General features: G+C 46.7%; 1 protein-coding gene across 1 annotated transcript; it reads right to left on the reverse strand.

Annotated features, from left to right (window-relative positions):
* Positions 1–287: 287 nt before the first annotated feature.
* On the reverse strand, positions 288–16310 carry HSPA4 (heat shock protein family A (Hsp70) member 4). Its single transcript, XM_064387987.1, has 19 exons — positions 16152–16310; positions 12053–12110; positions 10281–10421; positions 9958–10080; positions 9402–9501; positions 8884–9017; positions 7344–7588; positions 6890–6966; positions 6465–6616; positions 6236–6342; positions 5755–5888; positions 5137–5318; positions 4704–4790; positions 4058–4210; positions 3473–3598; positions 2647–2754; positions 2234–2353; positions 1679–1840; positions 288–1474 (listed from the first exon to the last, which is right to left on the reverse strand). Exons 1-19 carry the CDS (start codon positions 16256–16258, stop codon positions 1277–1279), a joined length of 2514 nt encoding a protein of 837 aa, XP_064244057.1. The 5' UTR covers positions 16259–16310; the 3' UTR covers positions 288–1276.
* Between the last annotated feature and the right edge of the window lie 2414 nt (positions 16311–18724).

The raw sequence follows: 18724 nt of genomic DNA on the forward strand, positions 1-18724 counted from the left end.
TCCAGCACGGGCACCCCCAGAACGGGCACCCCCAGAACGGGCACGGGCTCCCCCGGGAAGGGGCGCGGTGGCAGCGCTGGGTGCCTGTGCAGGGGCAGGAGCTGACTCACCGAGTCCCGAGTCCCTTCTAACGCGGGCATTCCAAGGTTGTGATTCATCGCAGGGAGTTTAAACACAGCCACCGCACCCACCCCGCAGCCCCGGAGCAGCAGAGCTCCTCGCACGCCCCAAGAACCCTTCCCTCCACCCCGCTCTCCCTGCATTGCAATAACAGCTGCAGCAGGTGGTCCAGTAGAATCCAGTGCATTTATTTCTTGCAATAACTGAATGGGTGTTTTTCAGCTTTGGATTTTAACACATACAAATTAATTTTTTGCAAGTTTAATGACAATCAGTACTAGAAGCAATTCATTGTATAAAGCTCATAGAAAAAAAGAACAACAAAACAAAACAAACCAACATATCCGTCAGTTCTTGGTTTTCCTGGAAAAAAAAGAAACCAAAACAAAAAACCAAGCATTCCAAATGAAGGCCTCGTGGAAGCAAGCATACCCCTGCCAGAAAAAGTTAGGAACAAGTCAGAATCAACTATCAGCATAGGCAGCTGAAATACAAGTATTCACTCTTTCTACAAGCAGCTAATTTAACTAAAGACAAGGAGTTTACAGGGCCTAATTAGCTGGGGAGTTCATGAGAAACCCACTCCCCTGTCCAGGAGCACATTCTGAGTCTGATCTGCAGTCTGGGCTAAGGAATAAAGGTGCTGATGAGCCACCCCCTGCTCTGCAAACCTCCTGTAACCATCAACTGTTCCAGTGCAAATCAGAGTGAGTCCAGAGCAGGCATTCACACTAAACCAAGAGCAATGGAAGACTCTGCCTCGGCTCTCCCCTGCCCTCCCTGCAGTGCCAGAGCTGCAATCCACAGGGAAAGGGAAGAGGAGGGTGCACATCAGACTTAGATGTTGCTGTCTCCCTCCTTCAAGGGAGAACTGACTCAGCCTGGACATGAAAAAATGGAGAAGCAGCTTATGGCTGTTCCTAGAGGTCTAGTTAGACTACCAAAACTTCTAAATACAATCAATAAAGGCAAACACTGCTGAGCTGAGCGAGTCCTTCGCCACCTCCGTGTTCCGACCTGCTGCCCTGCCCAAACCTCTCCAAGAGTTACCAAGAGTGCCGTGGGATTCACTTGCTTCAGTTTGTATTCAGAACGTACAAAGTTGACAACTTAAAGCTTTATTGTAGTTTGCAATAATATAAACAAGTGCTGAAACTCAGTCAATGTCCATCTCTGGAAGCTTCTTGTCGGCAGCGGCGGGGGCAGAGCCCTGCTCGGGGGGCTGGCCCCCGCTCCCGGCGTCGCCCTGCCCGTCCAGTGGTCCGTTGGCTTCCGTCGGCTTCTGCTCCTCCTTGGGCAGCTCCACCTTGGGTCTGGGTTTGTTCACTATGGGATTACAGATACTCGCCAATTCCTAGAGAACACGGAAATAACACATGCTTAGGAATGGTTTTATCTCCCACAGCTGAACTTTAACTTTTGAAACCACCGTTGGGAATACTGCAGTTGAGGGCTGATGTTCCCTAGTACTTTTGGGATTTCTCACCTCAGAGTTTTCTGATAGAGTAATAAACACAAAAACTCATGGAAATACAGGGAGTTATGTAGAAAAACTTACTTTTGCTTTAGACTGTATGTCTTTTGCTTTTATAACTGGGTCCAAAGTAAGACTCCTCTTGTTCTGAAGGTTGAGGTTGTTGTTCATCCACTCCATGGCTTCATTGGTGCTCTTCTCCACCTTTGCCACGTCTGCTTCATCAAGATGATCATACAGTTCATCCTGCAACACCCAAACAGGAGCAGCTGTGTCAGTGTTTGAGCACGAACTGCATCCTGATTTCCTCAAAACTTAGCTTCAAAATACAAGAAGACCATTTAGCCAAGAGCTGTTGTGGTTAACAAATCAACAGAACTGATCACAGTTACAGCTCAGTAACCAGAGACTGAAGATCTCCTGCTGCTGGCATTCTGCCTCCATGAGGAAATCAACACCTGATTGAAAAGGGACTGAGATGTGCAAGGCCCAAAACCCACTTCTGAAAATCTATTAAACACCAAGAACTCCTAAGCTCACTGGAAGGTTGCAAGGGTTTTGTCTGAAGCAGGTTACCCAAAATTCAGAAAATATTTGTACAATTTGCTTGCGTTTTTCAGAAATTAAGTATGATAATACCTTTGCTTTGAATGCATGAACAGCTTTCATGTACTGCTGGATTTGCTTCCCCAAGTCCTCAAATGCTTTTGGTCTTTCCTCTGATTCTTGGAATCTTGCCTGAATAGGCTGACCCAGAGTCTGAAAGAAAGCACAACAGGTATCAAAACTCATGGAGCATCACTGAGGGATCCTCAAGGTTTCACAGGATACATCAACTTTCCTGAACTCCTAGGAACTCTGACTCTTCCCTCAACTTACAGGAAAGACTGAGCCTCCCTCAGCCCTTTGTTACAGGTCTGTTGGAGACCTGCTCCCCACACAATCCAAAGCAGGCTGTAGTTACCTCAGAATCAGCAGACCCCAGACAGCTCCTTGCTGGAACAAAGTTCTCAGCTTTGGTAAACTCCCATGGGAATGTAAAAACCACTCACCTTCAGTTCTGCCAATTTATCAATGTATATTTGTTTGGGCTGGTCTTCACCATCCTCATAAAGCCAATTTTCTGTATCTTCTAGCTTCAGTGTGAAGCTATTGCGATCCTGCAGCAACACACACAAACAGGCAGGTGACATCATTTATTAGGTGACAAATGGCATTAAATGGTACCTGGAACCTTCCTGAAGGGTTGTATTTTTAGAATATAAAGAACTCTGTCTGGAACTCTTTATCCTATTTTAGTGAAAAATAAGAAATAAAATATTCTTCTGTAGAGCTCTGTGGTGGATTCCAGGCCCAAAGAAGACTCATGTGTGACAGCCACATTTCAGATCAAGCACTGTCACATCAAAGGCTTTTTTGTCCCCTGCACGTTTTCACTGTCACTGCATGAGCAACCCTGAGAACAGAGGGAAACTTTTCTTTAGCAAAGGTGCCATAAATGTCACCTGGCATGTCCCAGTTTGGGCTCTGCAGACACCTGGCTGGCAAGGCTCCATTGCAGTCAATGGAGATGCAGTCAGGAGCTCAAAGATTCATCTCTGGAAGCAGAGTTAAATTCATTACACACCAAGCTCCTTCAGTACAACAAAGCTGAAAGCTGATTAATAATGCCAAGAGATTTTTAGGCAACCAGTTCAGATACAGGTGCCCACATTTAGTAGATTATCATCAGAGCCAGAAAGGTTACAATTATTTCTTCAAATTTAAAGTTTGAATATGTAACTTATGTAAATATAGTATGTGATACAGGTCAAGAGTTATAAACCCAAGTGCTGATGGTACCACAATGTATCAGGACAGTCCAGCAGCAACACTCACATCCTCACTGACGAATTTCTCATAAACACCGCAGAGTTTGTCTCTCATTTCATACACGTACTCCTCCACTGCATTCTTGGCATCATTCCTCTCCTTCTCCAGCTTATCCTGCATTATCATCTTACCCTGTGAACAAAGGGTCAAATTAATTGGCTAAAAAGCTCATTATTTAACATTTATTTCCAGGACACCTTGTTAGCAAAGGCTCAAACCAGACCAAGATTTTGCAAAACTGTGATTTACAGAACTGTTCTAACACAGCACATGACTGAAAACTGATTTCAGTTTTGGTGTGATGTCCAATACAGCACAGGACAATCCTCCTCCAGCTGAGGGTCACCTTCACCTTGTACCCACAGGTGATTGTGGAGCTTTCCTGCAGAACAGCCCTTTGAGAGGACAGCTCCCCTGACCAGGAGCAATGAATGTGTTCTGCCTCCATGGGGCACTGTTGTTCACCTCAGACTTCTAACTGCTTGTTTTATTCCTTTAATCCTTTCCTTGACCTTCCTTAACCACTTCAATGAAAAACAGCATTTCTGGAGACCAACAGGTGAGATTTTTAGCTTGGGCAGGAGAGTTTACCTCGTTCTCAATGAACAAGTTGAGCATGTCCTTCCCTATCTGCCACACCAGCTGGTTCTCAATGGGAAGGTCCACAGTGGTGGTCTTCACTTTGGCCTTCTTGGCCTGAGGGGGCTGATCCACTTTCTTGTCCTTTGAGTCAGCCTGAGAAGTCTGCATTAAAATATAATTACATTCACAGTAAAAACAGCAGCACCACTCAATTCAAGGGGAGCAGCCAAGGTTTACATCACAAAAACTGAGTTAGCACCTCAACAACAGAATCAAGCCCTCCCTGCCATTCTGACACCTCAGCTGCTGAAGCCTGAGACAATTAATGAAGCCCAGACCTTTTCTGGGCACTCTGCATTCATGGGAGAGGGTGCTCATTGCAGAACACTGTTCTAGTATTCAAGTTATTGAAAACTAGATGATTATTTCTCCCCTGAACAGGAGAGTTCCCCCATTTTATCAGTACCAGGTCACCTGACAGGTCTGCAGTTATCAGTGCCATTTGTGTCCTCTCTAAAGCTCTAATCACAATAGACCACCAATGCACTGAAATAAAAGTTCAGCTTCTAGAACTATGACAAAGGCAGCAGATGTGCTCACATTCCTCATATTCTCACAAATCTCAGGAAAATAAAGTCTCAAATGCTCCTCTTACCTCCATTTCTTCAGACTCTGCCTTATTTTCAGGCTGGGTTTGCTGTTGCTCTTCAGCCTTTTGTTGCTCCTCGTCTACTTGCATCTTCTGAAATTCAGAGAGATCCAATTTCACACATTAAAAAAATGCAGATCACTGCTTCAGTTCCTAGGCTGATCCCTTAACACCTCTAATACTCTTTAGGCAAAACAAACAAACTGCAGGAATAAATTATGAGCTCCCAGTCTTTGCTCCAGCAATCCACAGCTCCATTAATAAGAATTTGATCTACACCTCAAGTCCTGGTTTCAAGAGATCTAGCACCGGTGTAACATACTACAATGAGTACTCAGTCTCATATTTCAGTTGTGGGCATGTCTAGTAAATCCTTACACAAGCCTGAGCCCCTGGGCAGCTGTGCTTCAGGGGGATTCAGAGCAGCTGAGTCTGTTACCTCTTCCTCCTTCGGGTGCTGATCTGTCTCCATTGGCTCCTCATTCTCATCAGATTTATGAACCTCCACCAGAGATGCACTTGAAACACTGAAGATGCCATGGATATTTATTCTGACTTTGACTTTCACTTTGGAACTGGATCCATCCGTTTGAGGAGTGACCTTCTGAACCAAGAAGTGAGCTAAACAGAGAAAAAACCCAAACACTTTTGATTAACCTCAGTTCTGAACGCAAAGCAAACCCCAACTGCTGCTGACACAGCTCACTGCAATGTGCTCAGGGAATGTTAAAACCTACTCAAGTTGGACAACTCAGATTTCTTATTCAGCAATGCTGGGGCACAGCTATTGGGAATTCTTAATGTTAAACCTCGTGTCACTTTTATCAGAGCAAAAGACTGCACAACTCTCAGTGTGGCTCTTCCACGTTTGCTCCAGTATTAGAATGCTCTTTTTGCCCATAAACTTCCTGCTACTCCACCTATTTTACTGAAAATTCATTTGAAATGTTGTCCTGAGAGCATTTCCAATAGGCTGCACGTCCAGACTACATAATTGGACAGAAAAGGCTTGAAACACAGAAAATATTCTTAGTTAAAGGTACAAAATGGTGCTAACCTATAGCAGGGTCTGGGTAAGGCAGCTCCTTGGGGGCACTGTAGTAGGCCTCCAGAGTGAAGGGCTCCTTCCTGTAGAAAGTGAGGACCTTGGAAAAGGGAGCAGGGTGGTTCTTGGGGAAGACTTCACAGTCACTGCAAAAGAAAACACAGCCTGTGTTCAGTGTGACAACACAGCTGGTAAGGTAACACAACATTTCTAGATACTCTTAGGGGAAAAGCTTGCTTAAGAAGTGGTAAGACTGTCCTGATCTTTCAGGTTAAGTAACACAACAGCCACACAGGAAGTGCCAAACTGCCACTCAACCTTGGTTTTGTTTTCTGCCATCATTAACTTCAGAGTATCGAAACTGGAAGTGTTAAATGGGCATTCAACCCTGGAAATACCCTGTTCTGAGGGTATTTACTGATGTTTGTTATTTACTCTAAGCATCACCAGTCATTTTAAGCTGTAACATGCAAGAAGACTGTACTGGTTTTACCTCAGGTCTTCCCCTGCTGGTGAATTCCATCGCAAAGAGATGGGGTATGGTATCAAATCAGTGATAGAAAACTCTCTCACTTTGAAAGCCGGGGACAAAATCGCACACTGCAAGAGCACAAAAACCACAGTACAAATGTTCAGACTTGAGGTGAGCAAGTATTTCATTCAGCAAGTAGCTATTGATGCTGCTTAATATTCTCACAGCAAGAGCAAAGAGCACTTTTTACCTGCAGTGCACAGCCTCGTGCCACAGCCTCATCTGCATTCAGGGTCGTACTGACTTCTTTGCCAAAAAATTTACTGATCTTCTCTTTGACAGCAGGGATTCTTGTGGTACCACCAACTATCTCTACTGCATAAATATCCTCCTTCTTCAACCCTAGAAAGGAGTCAGACAATAGATGAAATGTTTCTCTTTGACATTAATACACCGACATCATAAACCAGAAGTTTTAATGGACCAACTTTAGGCTAAGTTTCTAAGCAGTAAAAATTTCAGCTCTTAGCCTGAGTGAGAAAGTTTTTTAATCTTGTAGCCCCTAAGCAAGAAACTGTTGTTTGTGGTAAACCCTTGTGTCCAACATGCAAAGGCAGCCTGCACTCTGGCTGGCTCCTGCCTGTTGCAGAGCAGCCCCCACACACCCCCACTTACTGGCTTGCTCCAGCACGCTGCGAAGGGGTGGCTCCACTCTTGCCAGGAGTCCTTCACACATCTCTAAAAATTTGCTTCTGTTGGAAGAATCCATAAACAAAGCTCTAGCACACCATAATCAACACTGCAAACAGGATGCCCAAACTGAAGGAACACCACTTTCACTGTGTACTGCAGGGTCTTCTCTCCCCCAGTCCTAGCTTTATACTTTATGTTCTCCCAGACAAAACCTGGTTCCAGTAACCCTGGCATCCTTTCAACATTCCCAGCCCTCCCTCCTAACTCAAGGCCACTGACCAGGCCCTAAACATTTTCATTTCCAGCAGCATTCCTGCACATGTTGTTCTTTGATTTCTCACCTCCCTGCAGTCCTAAGAGCTGACACTTCATACCAAGTTTTTAACTGCCTGAAGGGCACTCTGAAGTTTTCCCCTTGCAGAGCAGCCAAGGTTACCTGTTCATGGTTCCAGACACATCTATATCATTCATGAAGCACTCTATGTTCATGGGCAGGTCCGAGGCATTGGCACTCATCAGCTTCTTCAGCCTCTCACACTCCTGGTACAGCCTCAGCAGCGCTCGGATCTTGGACTTGATGTCAAGTTTGTATTTCTTCCCAAACTCCTCACAAAAGTATTCCACCAACACCTCATCAAACTTCCTGCCTCCAAGGGTTGTATCAAACGCTGTAGCAAGAACCTTAAAGGAAGGGCACCCTTCAGTAACAGTACAATGAAAGCAATCAGCAGCTCACATCAAAGCAGTGCTTTGTTTCAAATATACTTCAACTCTAAGTCAAAGAAATCGGCCTTCCTGGAATGAGGTGACAACTGCTTTAAATGGAATTTAGGGAGATTGGGCAGGACTTAGCAACACAATCTGTTCCATAGCTTGTGCTGGGAGCAGATCTCTGTTCCAAATTCTGCCTAGCCACTGCCAGTTTGAGTCATATCCCAGTTTAATATTTGATGCCTCCTAAGGGTGGAACATGCTTACCCAAAGCTAAAAATAAAACAGGAAGAAAATAAATGATATTAACTCTTAAAACAGGTGCTCCTTTTTGATAAAGGAATTATTGCAAAGAACACCTGTAGCCCACCCACCTCAGCTCATTCTGCTCTGTAAACACACCAGGAATTGATTAGTTTAGGAACAGAAATCATTACCCTCAATACCCCTTCAGATGGCTTTGGCCTCTACACTGCCTAACAGCCCTGCACTCTGGACCCCAAAGCATCCTTTCCACACTTCTCACTCATGGCTTCCAAGTTTAAAAAACAAATCCAAGAGAAACACAAAGGTTACATTTCCTCACATAAATAAAACTATGAGAAAACGAATGTTGTCAGAACATTTCTCTGCATTTCACTATCTCATGCTTTAAATTCTGCATCTGTTTCTCCAGCCAATCATGAGAAAGGTATTGTAACTGCAAGTCCAGATTGTAGTCATTAATAATAATAATAAAATGCCAGTAAGAAATGTTAGTGTTTGCTGCAAAACAGCAATGCTTTGGCAGTGTACACTCACAAAGACACTGCCATCTGCTGAGCTTCCACTGGCAGCTTAAAGCAATCAGGAATGTTTCTTCATGGCACGTGAGCACCACAGTGAGAGTTCAGAAACAATGTCTGCCACTTACACCACTGCAGGAATTCCTGCTTCAACACCAGATCTCATGACTGAACTGGAATATTTTAATGAAGGCAGCACAGTCAGATACGATAATTTCTGAATAAACCATTTAATCCAGGTTTTTTATTCTTTGGCAGAGTCTGTTGATTAAGGCATGCTTGCTTCCTCCACACACTGCTCTAAAGCTCTCTAGTTCCCTGCCCTACTTTTTGCTCCAGACAAAGTGCAATTTTAAGAACAAGAACTGAGCTGTGTGGATGCCCCTCTGTGAAGCCAGGCAGGCTTGCCTGCCACAGTCCATGGGTGTGCTGATGAATGTTCTACAGATAATCAAAATGGATGTGTAACAGCTTGTTTACTTTCAGTTTGCCTTTGTTGAATGCACAAACAGAAACTTGATATGCAGAATGCCCCATGTCCACAAAAACAACGTTCCGTGGCTTTTCTTCGAAGGCAGGCAGGTCTGGCTTATAGATCCCATATGCAAGTGCAACTACAGAAATAAAAGTAAAGTTAGGACATCGAGGTTTGCAATTATCAAGAAATAAGTGGTAATCAGGAATTAGCATTAGCATTTCATTGTGCTCCTCAAGCTACAGACATTGAATAAACAGAATTCTCAGTGCTAATGAAACACAGAAGAACATTAAACAGTACCACCCTCCCTCAGCTGCATTAAAACAGATATTCACCAAATATTGTTATGTCTTTGGAAAGCAATGAAAAAACAGACTCGAATTTAAGAAACTTTCTGATCAACTCATCTATTCCAAGTGTATAAAACCAGCTGTAATTCCAGAAAGCAAGGCTCACTGGCAGAATAAAAGCCTTTTCATGTAGTAAAACTGCAACACTGCCAGGGACAGGAAGGAATTACCTGCAGTTGTTTCATTGATTAGTCTCAGACAGTTGAGACCCGCAATCTGGGTAGCATCCATCACAGATCTCCTTTCTGCATCTGTGTAGAAACAAGGAACCTGCAAGGAGGTCAGAGAGCCAATATTAACATTTCCAGGAGCCACCTTGAGGAAACAGTTACAAGGGTGGACAGGACAGTGAGCTCGGGGAACACAGGCCTCCTTCAAATGCAGTGCTCAGTTCAGTTGCAATAGAAAAAAAGCAAAAAAAAAAAAAAAAAACGACATAAGGACAAAGTTCCTTTTTCTATTCCATATCACAAACCACTAATTTCTGGAGCACATAATCAGAAAGTAGGAATCAAATATTATTTATGCTGCTAATTAGCAGCATTTTAAGACCATTAATGATGTAAATCTAGTTTCCAAGAGGTGTAAGATTCGGTTTAAACAGAAAAGAAAGATACCTGGACGTTCAAGTTTACTGGCCAATTGAATCAGGTTTAATTTAATGCTGCAGCCATTCAGTTCAGACACTAACTCAGTTCTGTGTGTTTTGCTGGATTCTGTACTTACAGAAATAACACAGTCAACCACAGGCTTCTTAAGCGCATTCTCAGCAGTCTCCTTTAATTTGGTCAGAAGCATTCCTGTCACCTGCTCAATTGTAAAGTTTCTTTCTTCTTCCATATACATGGCCTTCAAATAAAAATTGTGCACACTCATTACACCGCAGTGGAACCCATGCAGCATCCCCATTATCAGCCTTTTATTCCCTTCCCTATTAAGGCTTTCCATTCAAAAGAGAACACAAACTACAGCGAGCAGATTCAAAACACAGAAATAAAAGGAAACTTGACCAGTTTCCTCCTCTGGCTCCTCAAACATGCCAGACTTACCCTGATGCCAGTTGAGCCTGTTGGCAGCTGGACAAGTTCATAGGCAAGGCTTGCTTTTTCAGCTTGAACAAAGGGATCTGAGAATGCACGACCATGAAATCTTTTAAAACTTTGTACTGTATTCTTTGCATTTGAAATAACCTAGAGGAAAAGAAATCTTTAATACAACGTGGCAGGGGAACATCTGAATTTCAAACAGAAGACAGAGTTTTGTTCTCATGCTTCTCCCACCGGCTTATTTTTGTCATTTGTATCTTAACAGCATCTGGGCAGGTGCTGGGAGGCAACTTCCCTCTGGTTGCTCAGGGAACCTACAGCAATTTGAGATGGAAGATAAAATGTACACTAAAAACTGAGCCAAGTCTATAAAATATTGATTACAACCACACTCAAATTTCATAGTGCACGTGTAGGAAACTCTTTAGAACTGTTAGCAAAAATCTCTTTTCCACTTACCTGTTCCCTACCCTCTACCTTTCTACAATCAGTGATTGCCCAAACAGAACAAGCACATGGATGTAAACTCCAGCTCAGGTTCATCACATGCACATGACACTCAACACACAGGTATTTTCACAAAAGAGCTCAAGGACCTGCTTATGAAGCTTTAGGAGGTCAGGAGGTCCCCTCAAATGATGCTGTCACCTTGATTTAACTGACAAAAGGTAGACTGACTTTCATCATCAGCAGAGATCAGCACAGGGAAGTGAAAGCCCATCCCAGCTGGCTTCACGGAGCACAAGAGAAGGGGACTGTGTCACTGACACCAGAGCGAGGCACGCACTGAAAACCACAGGCACTGAGAGAGCACACAGGCACTGTTCCACAGAGCATTACCTGGGATCTGGGCTCAGGCAGGTGTCTACTTCCCAAGTAACTTGGGCTGGATGTTCTCTAAGTTTAGTCTGTGCAGGACACACTCATCTCTACAGGGCTCTGCACCAATGGATTTCGTTAAGCTAAGCAGACTCAATTCCAGAAAAAACTGCTGTGTTTGGTTCTAGTACAGTTGTGCTGTTCTTGAATAACATGGCTGTGTCCAGAGATTTTTGTATTTTAGGTAAAAAATCTTCACACATCTCTAGGCTTTTTAGGCTAAGAAAAAACAACTGTTTGACTAGCCACTTCCTGTAGAAGACTTGAAAAAAATTAATCATCTTTTATAGGAGTTACTTACACAGCAACATAAAATCTGATACAGCAAGACCCAAATACCACGAGTAGGACAAATCACCTTAACTTCTTCCAGTCCTTACATCACATTTATCTGCCTACAGCAACAGAAACTCAGACTATGGGCAAGAGCACCCAAGAGAGATATTTAGGTTGCAATTCAGCCACAAAGGGTCAAGAAAGCTCTGTCCATTTACACTCAAATATGCCCCCTTTCTGCCAAAATCATGCACTTAATGGAATTCTATAGAACAGAGTCACATAATTAAAAGCCATCATAAAGCACAGGGACTGGAACAAACTAGGGCAGGGTGAAGCACCACTTGAGAATTTAGGTTCGCAATTTGAAAAAAAGAATTAGTAGTTATCAGAATTTCTTAAGAGGCACAGCTTTATTTTGTACACTTCATTACGTGCAAGGATCAACCCTGAGATTTCTCTGGCAGATGACAAAGCAGCAGCCCGTGGTGAGCAGCTGAGAGCAGCTCAGCTGTTCATTGGTTAGGCAGGCAGCAGGAGCAGCTCAGGGACGTCTGTTCTCTGCAGTGACAAGCCCCACACTGCTGCTCTGAAGCTGCTCTACCCAAAGCCCAACTCACCTGGCTTTTGGCTGCAGCACCGATGGAGCGGTTCTTGGGCCCGAAGGATATACAGGCTCTGCAAGGAAGACACAGCTCAGTCAGTGACTCTACAGCTGCACTGCACATCTGCTGGGTAAAAACTACTGATACTGTCTAGAAGACCACCTTAATTAATATGATTTGCTCCATTAAAAACGTTGGCCACTCGCTGCAATCTGTGCATGGAACGTTCTGTGGATTCTGGGAAAATCAGGCACTACAATTGCATTTAAAACAGCAAAGGTCCTCCCTGCAGAGCAGACTCACCCCAGACTCACCCATGCTCCTCCAAGCTTCCACCTAAGCACGACTGGGCAGAGCCTTATCTCAGTGAGTGCCTCACAGTGTGTGAGATGCACTCAGGGACAAGCTGGCAGCTAATAACACGGGAGACATTTGACTGTTCAGCAGACAAACACGGGGTAAATCAGGTATTCAGGAAATCGTTCCTACACGTCTGCAGCAGATGCTAACTAAGCTTTCCAGGTTGAAGGCAAACCCTTCAAGGGCAGAAAGAAACAACCTGCAGAGAAAGATTGGACTTCCAGGGCTTCGTCTGTACCCACTGAAACAACGTGGAGCACAAAAAGAGAAATTATGTTTTACTCCCCCCTGCTTTGTGACAGCCTGCAGTTCTGAACAGAGAAATTCTCCTTTTAGGAGAAATTCCTTGGCAGATTAAGCCCCTTGATTTACATATTTAACAAACTGTAGGAGCCCTACCAAAACAAAATCCAGCTCTCTAATCCAAGTTGTTCATACCACTGAGGTAAACTTGGTGGGGGGAGCCCTGCCATTAGGTAAGCAGATCTTTACTGCTCACACAACGTGCCAACTAAGTCTCATTAAGCTGCTCTCCATGCAGCAGGTTAAGAATCTGCTTTACAGCAGGGTGATGCCACAGGGCTGCTACAGAAACCATTCCAGCTCAGCCTGAGGCTTGGAATTGGGTGTTCCAAGCAGAAACTAACCAAAACCAGCCTGAAGGCTGGGGTGACAGAATTGCATTGGCTTTGTATCTTCTTCCAATTTATTAGCAACTTCACAAATGGAACAAGGACTACCCTAATGTATGTGCTGCAACAGAATTAACATTTCTGAAGTTGTTTGAAACAACTATTAATGACATTAGTTAAAGAAAAAAAAAAAACAACCAAGTTTGTGCTCTGCAGACCCTCAGGCCGACACCAATGGAATAGGAGGTAAAAACCTAATGAGCCCAGAGCAGGGAGCTGGTTATTAATTTACTCTGGTCTCCTGAAAGGAATTAAGACATGAATTGTGCCCTTCTCTTGGAAAAAAAAATACAGCTACTTCACTGCTGAATTCACAAATCAAGATCCCCTCACCAACACAAATGCACAAATTGAGATGAGAGCCCTGGCAGGGACCCAGCACAGAGGTGAGTGAAACCAGGAAGAAGGAGGGAGAGAAGGAAGAATTTTCAACCAGTCTCATTCCCCAAATCAGTTCACAAGAACCAGTAAACTCATGAAATACAAGTTACACTATTACACAATTTCTGGGAGCTGAAAAACTAACCAGTGCACTTTAAGTAGAACCATTCACAGTGAAGGTCATCAGAGGTCTAATGAAACAACTTCAGAAAGTTAAAATCTCTGCTTCAATACCTGGAGGCACCTCCTCAGCCTCGCACCCACTGCCACTTCCTGGGAAGATCCCCTGTCCCTGACAGCTCATGTCCCCTGCACTGACCATCAGCACCAGCTCCAGAACATCAATCACAATGATTTCATTTAACTCAAGGCCCTTCATCCCTACAGACATAATTAAACCATTTTATTTTTTCCTCTCAGTTTCCACTACCTTTCTCTCTACCACTTTTCCAGGTCCAAGGCAAACACAGTTTGCACAGCTTTGGGATGTACGAGTTCAAATTTTGCAGCACCCCAGAAGAATCCAAGTTCCAGAGCTGAAGGCAGATTCTGTGGCAGTGTCAGCTGTGCCACTGTGCTCAGTCCAATGCACTCAGCGGGGTTTGTTTCAATAATACAAATTATTACAATCACACACCCAAAACACAGTGTTTAACCCTGAGCACGAGCCAGTGCCTGAGGAAACCTGCCACTGCAGCCTGCATGACCTCCCCACTGTAACAACTGCTCAGCACCATTCAGAACCAGGCTGCTGATTCCAGCTCACTCAAAAACCACGCAGAACTTCTTTTAATAGAAGGGTCTGCTTGCAGAATGGTTTTCTGCATTCCCTCAGAACAGCACCTGGAGATTAAGCCCTGCTAAAACCCTCTCATTTGCATTATGCTCATTTTTTCCAATTTCCCTTCAGGCTCCCATAACTGAGTTATTTCCCAAGAGATGCAAGATGTCAGATATTTTATTTAGCTCATCTCCTTCAACAAGGGAATTTGTGTTCACATCTCAAATATACAGACATATTTATCAGCAGAACTTCAACCCCCTGAGGGCCAAATACCTACAGCTATTAGAACCCAGCTCTGATCCTCTCTACATTCAATATTTTCCCAGTACATCTAACCTTTAAATTTCCACGTTATTGAGAACATTTAGGAAATCTCCAGATACTCGGGCACACATGCTGAATTCAAAATTTCCTTCTCCATTTATTCATTGCTCAGAGACAGCAAAAAGCAAACAGTGATGTACTGTCTAATGAGAAGCAAGGTCACTCTGGGCTTTCTGAAGTGATGCGAGGGGTCTGAAAAACCTCAAACATGATGCAGCTGTCTCACCAAGACAGCCACTTCAGGATCTGCTGAAGTACAGCCACACTGCAACAGAGGGGAAGCTCCAGAAACACTTTTAGGACAGCTTTCCCCACAGTTCCTCTCCAGGTCTGATGCCCAATTCCTGATGCAATTTTTTTTTCCACTTTCATTTTGCAAGCCATTCATAGAGTTTTATAGCAGCTCTCTCCTTCCCTCTCAGGAATTTCCCTAATAAACGGAGGCACTGCACGCTCCTGTTGAGAATGTGGTAGGAGGGATCACTACACAAGCAGGGCTAGAACATACTGACCACACTGCATCATGGAATCACGGACTGGGAGGGACCTCAAAGCTCATCCATGGGCAGGGACACCCCCTCTATCTGGTTGTTCTGAGCTTCATGCATGGCCTTGGGCACTGCCAGGGATCCAGGGGCAGCCACAGCTTCTCTGGGCACCTGTGCCAGGGCCTGCCCATCCTCACAAGGAACAATTTCTTCCCAAGATCCAATCCTGACCTCCTCTCTGTCGGTTTTGAAGTCATTCCCTTCGTCCTGGCACTGCAGGCTGCTGAGCAGCTTTCCAAACTCTGCTCCCAGGACAAGGCACGGCTCACACCAAGCGCGGCACGAGCCCAGGTGGGACAGCAGGGGAATGGCAGCCGTGCTACCTGAACACACAGGGAATTCAGGCTGCCGCTTCCAGCAGCCAGGCATGCTTTTCTCTGCACTCACAGCCCCCGTCCTTCTGATCCCCAGGGCACGGCCCCGCCTCGGGGGGACAAACCGGCCGGGCTGCCCCGCAAGGCTGCGGGAGCTGGGGCTGCTCAGCCGGGAATGACAAGGGTGTGCGGGCACCTCGCGGCGTCCCAAGGGGCTGCAGGGAACCCGGAGAGGAACTGCATCACCAACTGGACTGACAGCACAAGGGGGAACGGCTTCAGACTGAAAGAAGGGAAATTTAAATGAGATGTAGGGTAGAAATTCTTCCCTGTGAGGATGAGGAGCCACTGGCACAGACTGCCCACAGAAACTGTGTCTGCTCCATCCCTGGGAGTGTTCGAGGCCAGGCTGGACGGGGTTTGGAGCGACCTGGTGGAAGGTGTTCCTGCCCATTGCAGAGAGGTAGAACTAGATAAGCTTTAAGGTCCCTTCCCACCCCTTAGCATCCTATAATTCTGTGATTCTACGAAAGGCACCTGAGCGGGTCTCCCGAAGCCCCCTCACGCGTCCGGCGCGCTTTACCGCATCTCCGTAAGCACTTTATAACACCGCTCCGCCCGGCCCCGCCGCTTCCCTCCCTCCCGGCCCCGCCACGCCGGGCCCCGCGGGCGCCTCGCCGCCGCCTCCGCGCGGCTCCCGGGCTCACTCACGGCGTGCTGCGGTCGCTGTACTCGTTGGCGACAGTCTCGATGCCGCCGGCGCGGGCCACAGCCACGTAGCAGCTCTGGAAGCCCAGGTCGATGCCCACCACGGACATGGCGGCGGCGCTGAGGGGGGAGCGCGGTGCCGGCAATTCTCGAAAGATCCCGTCGGGCCGCGGCCGCGCCGGCGCTGAGCGCGCCCGAGATCTCGCGAGAGCGCGGCGCTGAGGGCGGGCTCTGAGGGCGCCCGGCGCCTTCTCCCTTTGCCAAGGTTCTTTCCGCGCGTCAGGAATGGCAGAAAAAGGCGATAAAGGCACAGCTTGGCAGCACTGCAAAGGTCGCTGAGGTGTTGCCCTCAGCCCGAAGCGGTCGGTGCCACAGAAAAGTTGTTCAGTGAAACTTTTGCCTTGCCCGTCACGGACCTGAGGGGCACAGATGTGGCGGATCGAGCAGCGCGCACACCGTGGGATGTAATGATAATACAAGTACAGCCTCTGGAAACACAGTTTTTGCAGAAAACTACTTAAACGCCTTCTTAGAAATTTTCTTTTGAAATTCAGACATTCCTGGAGATGTCCAAGGCCAGGCTGGGCAGGAATTGGAGCGCCTGGGGTGGCAGAAGGAGTCTCTGCCCATGGCGGGGGTGCAGTGAGGTGAGCTTTAGGGTCCTTTCAACCCAAACCGTTCTGAATTCGGTGTTCTGATCGTTCCTGAATTACAGCAGAAAGTGCAAGGCTGGTTTTGATGATCCCAGGTTGAAAATCCAAGGTGCCAGAATTTGAGATTGTGTTAAAAGATAATTTGATACCAGCCGTGCTCCCAATAAAATTCAGCATTTGACTGCTTTATGTGCAATAGGATTTACAGTACACTTGGTCTGTAATCATCACAGAATATTTTAATATTATTGTATCTCACTGGGGCCCTCTGCTGCAGCTGGGATGAGTACAGACACATTGTGTTTTCCAGAGCAGTGTTTGGCCACCAAGTGCTTTGTGGACGTGTGGGAGAAAAGTCCTTTCAAGGATCAGGAATCCCTAAAGAGCTAAACAATTTATTTTATTTTCTAAATCCCTAGGAGTTCCTGGGACATCCCCTGGTCCCAGCAGTGGAGGGGGCAGTGGACATGGAGCTGCTCCCCTGGGCAGTGAGAAGGGTTCTGCCAAGGGAAGCATTTTGGGATGAAAGCACGAGGGATTGGTGCATTCATCCTGACACAAACCTAACCTTGATACTCACTTCTGTGAGTTTCATGAAACTGAATGTTTATGAATACTTTTAATTCCATGATGAAATACACTAAAAACTTTGTGGCAGTGCAGCGTGTCACAAACAGTGCTGCATTTACTCGGCTGCTCCTTGCTTTAGTGACACAGAAAATACACCCAGAGTCACTCACTGGGGCAGGCAGGAGGGGCTCCTGCCCCAGAGCCGCTGCCTGGCTCAGCCATTCCGCTCTGGCAGCTGCAGTGGGCTGGGAATTGCCTCGGGAATTGCATCACCGTGCTAATGACATGGTATTAATGAAGTGATTGACCTCGAGCATCCTTGTGAAGCCCTCAGTTTGAGCTTTGGTATTTCCCAGCTCTGCGCTGCACTGGTGCAGAGCTCTGAACTCCACACCCAGTGCCAGCAGCTCTCCTCACAGCTCAGGCACACAGAACAATCCTTTGCCAGCCCAGAACCAAGGACACCGCTGCAGCTGCAGCCCAAAAAGTGCCAACACCAGGGGATGGAGGAGAGCAGCCTGGGAGGGTGGGACTGCAGCACCTGGGGCTGGAATGGGACACTGAACCCAGTGTGGGAATGGAGCAGAACTGATCCAAGAGTGAGAACTCGTGGCCAGGAGTCCCTGTGGGGTGGAGCCACGGCCGGGCTCCTGCACTGCCCGGGGTGTGTCCTGGGAAGGGCTTTCAATAAATCCCTGCTTTATCCCTGAGCTCTGTCCCCTGCAGCCTCTCAGGCATCCCCTGAGTGTTACAGACGGTGCCAAGGACTGCCCTGGCTGCTGCCCCGCGTGGGGAATGTGCAGCCCAGCTCCCTCTCAGGTGTTTTACTGGGCTTTTCCAGAGGGAGCCAGGGAGCAGGGCGCGGTGCCAGAGGGGATCTGAGTGCCAGGGCTGCCCCCGGGCTGGCACAGGACCCTGGGACGTGCCAGGGGTGTCCCTGGGCTGGCACAGGACCCTGGGACGTGCCAGGGCTGCTGGCTGGGCACGGCAGGGAGGTGGCAGAGGGGCCCTGCCAGCCCCGGGCACGCTCTGCGTTCCCCAGAGACCCAGCCTGGCCTTCACTCAGGGCAGGGGCACTCCTGAGCCCAGCCTGCAGCCCCAGAGCTGCTCAGACTTACTCGTGGGCAGTCCTGGCACACCCAGCAGCCTCGTGGTCCTGTGACCTGCAGAAGCAGCAGATCCACGGGCACGGTGTGTCCCGGTGTCCTGCCAAAGCTCCAGCCTCAGAGCTGCAACCCCAGTTCAGCCTGGGGATTCATTAATGCCAGCCAAACACCACCGCCCGCGTGGGCTTAAAATAATCCCTGTGTGTCACAGGCTGGTCCTCGGGCTGGAAATAGCCCTCACTGACCT

This window comes from Passer domesticus, chromosome 13, assembly GCF_036417665.1.
Source record: "Passer domesticus isolate bPasDom1 chromosome 13, bPasDom1.hap1, whole genome shotgun sequence".
In the NCBI taxonomy this organism is placed as follows: domain Eukaryota; kingdom Metazoa; phylum Chordata; class Aves; order Passeriformes; family Passeridae; genus Passer; species Passer domesticus.